Below are 6217 nucleotides of genomic sequence, written 5' to 3' on the forward strand. Positions count from 1 at the left end.
CCCGGACAAAGCGGATGACGATGGATGGATGGATGGATGGAAAATACAGATCTTTTGGCGACAAAAGAAACAGTGAAAGGGGAAGTGAGAAAGACACAAGGAAAAGAGGAAGAGTATTAAAATCAAAATGCCAAGAGGCGGGGTCATAAAACGACTGCCTTTATTGAGCGGGGCACAGTGGGCCAGTTGCTGCCTGCGGGCCTTTTCTACTCTTGTACTGCACTGCAACTCCACAAGTCGTACTCATACTTCAATTCGGTCCAATGAAGCTTCCCTGTTAGGACATTTTGAGTAAAAATGTAACAGTGGGAGGGTAAGGCGATAAATTAAAGAAATGCATATATTTTTGTGCTGTTGTTGCAGGAATTTTTGATTTCTATTTGTGAAAATGATGTTTAGGTCTTTAGCCGCCAAAGCAGAGGCAGGGTGGGGTGGACTGGCAGGTGACGTTCTTTGGCGTTAGTCTGGCAGACTGGGCCTGTGATGTGACAGCTGACACAAAAGAAGGATCTAGAGTACAAGGAGAAAGAGCCAAGGATAATTCAAACTTAACAAACAAGTAAAACTCTAGGAATTAGCCTAAGCGTTACACCCTAGCAGCAGAATAGTCTGGCAAGAGTGAATGGAAGGACCTGGGATATATGTGCATTGCCGCGCCCAGGCAGACACACAGACAGAGGTGAGGGTAACAAAACTGCCGACCAGCAGTGAAGGCACGGGGAACATGGTATTATATTTAACTGAGACCCAGGACATGTTGGAGAGATTACATCTCTCAGCTGGCCCGGGAACACTTCAGGATTAGCTGGAAGAGGTGGCTGGAGAGACCGAGGTCTGGACACCCTTACTTCGGCTGTTCTCCTCTCTACTTGAATAAGGAGAAGAAAATGAATGGATAGAGATATGCAAGTTGTATCGGTCTTAAACTTAATGAGTGAAATGTTCCAGCGTCAGTGTCCACATACTTTTGGCCAAATAGCAAGTATTGTTAAAAATGTATGAACATAGAAGTGCTCGCTAATCCAAGAAATATGGAAATTTATGTGCATTGCAGTATCTATCAAAAACTGGAGAAAGAATGAGAGGAAGAAGAAGAGAGAGAGAGAGAGAGTGTGTGTGTGTGTGTGTGTGTGTGTGTGTGTGTGTGTGTGTGTGTGTGTGTGTGTGTGTGTGTGTGTGTGTGTGTGTGTCCCTCTCAGCTCGGTCCCATCCCTCCTGGCCATCTCTCTCTACACTCAGGCAGTCTCTCTGGCTGTTGTGTGTTTGTCTGAGATATGGACTTGGATGCACCGAGCGACCGCCCACTCCACGCATTCCTCTGTAGTCCATCCGCTTCCCTTGGACGTTGAACAAATTGATTTGGGCGTTGATTATTCAAGGGGCACGTTTCATAACTTTTGACTGGCTTTTCTCCACCTCCCACTCCTGTGTTTTTCTCGCCGTGCATCTGGCTCTTTCTATCTCACGCCCATGTCCAGCTGCGGCTCTGCAGGATACCGCAGAAGGAGGCCCGTGGGTCGTGTAGTAACTTCAGATTGCAGTTTGAAGGAAGTTCATACAGCGAGGTTTTGACTTTGTTCACTTTGGTCGCAGTTTGTTAACAACATATCACCTTGATTTGTGCAACTGCACATGAATGTGTTAACTTTTCTCAGTGTTTAATTATTTTATAACACTCCTGGTGATTAAAAGGAATCACTGTACCCGCGGCTGCATAAAAATCTATATGTGTACACTAATAATGAATATTCAAGAAAGATCGGACACCAACTAATAAACCATTCATCACAGGAACATGAGCTGAGGCAGAGCTGCAGACACACTCCTGCTTGTTATTAATATAAATGATCACCAAAAATGACTAATCGACTCAACTCTGTCCCTCTCTCTTGAGCCAGGAAGTCAAATGAGTTTCTCTGAACATGTAGCATAATTAAAAAAAAAAAAAAAGAAAATCCCAATTATGATCAAATTTACAAGGGATTATTTTCCCGTCGTCTTCAGTTCTAGGCGAAGCTTTTAAAAAGCTGCAACAGCTGTAAGTAGACCAGGAATTTAGTAATTACTTCCATAATTGATCATTTTCTTAATTAAGCAATCAACTTTTCAGTTCAGTGTAAAAAGGCAGTGTCCTGAAATTGTTGTTTTTGTCTGCCAAACAGCCTCTAAGACCTCTAGATAATTAATTTAAAAAAAAAGCAAATCAGAAAATGTGTCTTTTTTTTGGAAACAGAAAAAAAAGGCTAATCAGTTATCAAAATAGTTGCTGATTAATTTCCTGTTGATAAACTAATTTCATCTCTACTTAAAAGAACCGCCTGCGTAGAGAGAAAACCGATTTCTTTGACACGAAATATCACACGCAGCTAATTAGCTAATCGTTCAGCTTTATGCTGCTTGCATGAAGTTGGGTCCATCCATTAATAAAGAGTAAAGCTGGCATTAGAGCTAACCAAAAAAATAAAATAAAACTATCAGTTATTTCTTTAGCCACTGCTACCCTCATCAAACACCTTACACAGATCAGCAGTGAGAGAAGACAGTGAGCGAAGAGTGACACACAGAAATGAGCCACAGAGTAAATGAGAGCGTTATAAAGAGAAAATGAGGCACTAGTGATTAATTAACTCCTCTCGCTTCCTCGTCCTGTAAGGCCAGGATAATTTTGTGACTTTATACGACTGCCGCAGTGCTGTGCGCTCCGGCTCGGTCTCGTACACCATGAAACATAGATCAAGAGGAAAGTTTGAGCGCGGAGAGACTGTATTATATGAGCCTCTGCTTGATTGCTCTGCAACCAGAGAAGAGTGAGGGGGAGGAATAGTTTTGGCGAACTCACTAATACATCTGATGTATTTCTTCCTCTTGAATGTAATGCACTCGCACACCTTATGCAATACAGAAGTACTTGAAGATATAAACAGTCCACTCTGATGTACGAATCTATCCAGAATTTTGCAGCTACTGCTTCCTGTTGAGCCCTTTGGCTCTGTGTGTGTGTGTGTCTGTGTGTGTGTTTGCAGTGTTTGTGTATGAGCATGACGCGCCATGTGCATACGTCTTTTTATTGTCCTCCAGCACACTGCTGTAATCAGGTAAGCCTACCGGCAGTGTTATCTCTGTCAGGTACTGTTAACCACTAGCTAACTCCTCCACAGAGCTCCTTCTGTGTTTCATCCCTTTTCTAGCTTTTCTTTCCTTTTTTCCCCTCTTCAGCAGCCTCCAGGCTCTCTAATCTGCCTCCCCGATGGCTTCCCTTCCTCTCCTACCTCATCTGGTTCCCCTCTGGCACACTTCATCTCAGCGTCACCAGAACTATACATAAGCCTTCTCCTGTCTTCCTTTGGCTTCCTGGGTAGAAAAAGATCCGTGCTGTGTCATCTGGGATGTTGATATGCGTCAGTGGATTTGAGTGCACCCTGTGATTATGCTGTATAAAAAGGATCCTTTGCACAGTGGACTCACACAGTACATGTGTCACCTGTTTGCACCAGACCACATCAAGTTAATATAGTGTAGACTACATTGCTACTGTGACTTCAGAGCCTCAGCATAAGCATTTTTGCTAATCCCATGCTGCCTGTTTTTCGTTTTTTGTTTTTTTCAGCAAGCAAGATTAAGTTTGAACGAGAGAGAGAAGCTTTAGCAAATCCCATTCATAACCATCAACAGAGAAAGTCGTACTATGATTCAGGTAACTCCATTGAATGTGTTCCAGAAGGCATTACCACCACAAACACAGTCCAGAGGTCCAGTTATGTGACTAGCATAACGGGACCTAGCAGGTGAAATTGCCTGTAGATCAAACCCATTCTTGTACCAAGAAGTTTGTTTCATGGTTGAAGCTGGGGGGTTTGTGGGGATCGACTTGCCTGTGGAGTCAGCCTCAAGTGGCCAAGAGAGCAAATGTCTTAGGCGCTTCAATATGCAGCCCTGAAGACTGTCACTTGGTTAAAACAGGTTCCACATACACAAACACATTCATTTTCATAGCTAACAGAGGCTGCTGATGAAGCTAAAACAACTGTGAAACATATGTAGAGAAAACCCGAGTTGTCCCTAAACACAACACTGGCACACAGGGAGGGCCTGTGAAAAAGGAGAGGCAAAGTTCAGAGTGGGTCAGCATACAGGAGCTGTATGGTAAAAAAAAAAAAAAGGGGGGGGGGGATTGTAGAAATTTTATTTGTGATCCAGAGGGCAAGTTTCTTAAGAGGGTTGATCAGGTGACTGGGCACTGGAGGAAACACAGGAGACAGGAGTTACTAAACATTGATGAATAAGCACAGGAACCAACTCAGAAATCTAATTTACTACCACAGTGATGAGGACAGTCTGGTGCAGAGCCCGTCACAGGCAGCTTTAAACAAACAGCCTTCACTGAGCAGATTGCTTGCAGGTGTGTGACAGCAAACCTGCTCTACCCGAGGGCGGAAACCAGCCGGGATCTAACCACCTGCAACCAAACACAGAGAAATACGAAAACAGTCTTCCCCAAACCTGAACCACACACATTCATCACTATGATACATTTGTGGTCAGAAGTACATAAATACACTCATCATGGGAGTGAATGTCATGGTAATTTGGAGCTTTTTCCAGGCTGGAATAATTGTACAACATTCATCTTTGATGACTAACCACTAATCCACACAGGTTCAAAAATATATATACACTCACCTAAATCTTAGCCATGGCCTATTAACTTATCCTAGTGGTTATGCTTGACTACAAGTGTTAGTTTCACTTTGCAACATAAAATATATTTTTTGACAGCACTCATTGGATTGACCAATACTCGGAACAAAGGGAATGTTCAAGGAACTCAGTGAAAATCTAAGGAGGAGAACTATACATTCCAAGATCATGAGTTCAAATAATTGTACACAAGGAGAGGAAATTTTGGTTAGGATGTTCAGGAGAAATCAAGGAACTACCAAAGCTCAAACCTGACATTAATTTGAAGGGGCAACTTGCTAAGGTATATAGTAGGAGTGTGAGTTTATATTTGAGCCTGTGTATAGAACAGTTACAAAAAAAATCAATAAAACCCCAAATTACCCTGAGATTTACTCACATGATGCACATGTAGTAAACCCCCAAAGGCTCATTCTGAGCCACCAAAGAGCCTGATTGCTAACAGCAGTTACTGATAACTTCCTGTAATTGATACATTTGGGGTCCATATATAAAGTGAAACATGAAAGTAGCTCTTCCACGTATCTTCCCCCCAAATTCAAACCCACCCACTGTCTATCCTGTGTGTGTTTGGATTGAAAATGAAAGCTGGCAGTAAGAGTGTTTGCCAAGGTGTCTCTTTGGTGGATAGATGATTTAGTGGGTGATTCTATGAGGAGATTCCTCTGTGGTCTCAGCTGGGATGGAGTGAAAAAGATAGCGAGGAGAGAGTGGGGCGGGGGCCAGACTGCCCTAGTCATTTGATGGAGAGGTGGAGTAGGACTGGGTAATAAGACTGCACAGGTGTCCGTGGGCACACACACACACACACACACACACACAGAAGCCTGAGCACATGCACAAAATGGTCCAGTAGATTAAATGCGCTGCAGGTTGTGTGAGACCAGAGAGCCAAGCAGAGAGAATGGGAGAAGGTGTTGAGTCTGTGTGTAAGCTCCAGGGCAGCAAAGTCTTCCTCTACCACTAAGTCAGCTACTGATCTCATTTCTCCCCAGATGGACTCCTAACACACTCCCATCAGGGGACAAATATATATTCTCTCTGTCTCTTTTGCTCACACATTCCTGCACCAGCGACCTTTTCTCTTTATTTGTCTCCCACTCTCTTGCTATGACTTCATCTGGGGCCCTTGCTCTTTGTGTGTGTGAGTGTGTGGGGGGGGGGGGGTTGTAGTTTTTCTTTTGTTTGTTTTATTCCCTCTCCGTCTTTACGTTCCTCCTCCACACCTACACCTCTCGAACTCTGTATTCTTCTGTATGTCTGTCACATAATTTCATCCTATATCATGCAGTATCTCAAACACCATTGCCCTCTCTCCTCCTCTTTTGATCAATCATTGCATACAGGTGCTGCTAAACTGTGTCCTCTGGTGAACCGGCCACCCCAGAGTGTCCCTTGCGCCTGCCTCCATCCTTGCTCTTTGTCATCGTTCTCATCGCCTCAGCCCTCCAGCTCTTGCCCCAGTTTGTCAGCGAAGCAAAACTGGCTGAGTCTTGGAGCCATCATTCATCTACACCCC

The 6217-nt window shown here is 43.7% G+C and overlaps 1 protein-coding gene across 2 annotated transcripts in view; it reads left to right on the forward strand.

Annotated features, from left to right (window-relative positions):
- The window catches only part of pacrg (PARK2 co-regulated), a 149074-nt gene that overhangs the window by 128459 nt on the left and 14398 nt on the right, over positions 1-6217 (forward strand). The window contains exon 5 of one of the 2 annotated variants that reach the window (XM_005723821.1): positions 3608-3694. The exons of the other annotated variant lie outside the window; for it this stretch is intronic. Coding sequence (XP_005723878.1) covers positions 3608-3694 — 87 coding nt within the window. The remainder of the gene's footprint in view (positions 1-3607; positions 3695-6217) is intronic. 2 annotated transcript variants of the gene reach the window in all.

Source organism: Pundamilia nyererei, unplaced genomic scaffold, assembly GCF_000239375.1.
Source record: "Pundamilia nyererei isolate P.nyererei 1_Seehausen unplaced genomic scaffold, PunNye1.0 scaffold00010, whole genome shotgun sequence".
Lineage (NCBI taxonomy): Eukaryota > Metazoa > Chordata > Actinopteri > Cichliformes > Cichlidae > Pundamilia > Pundamilia nyererei.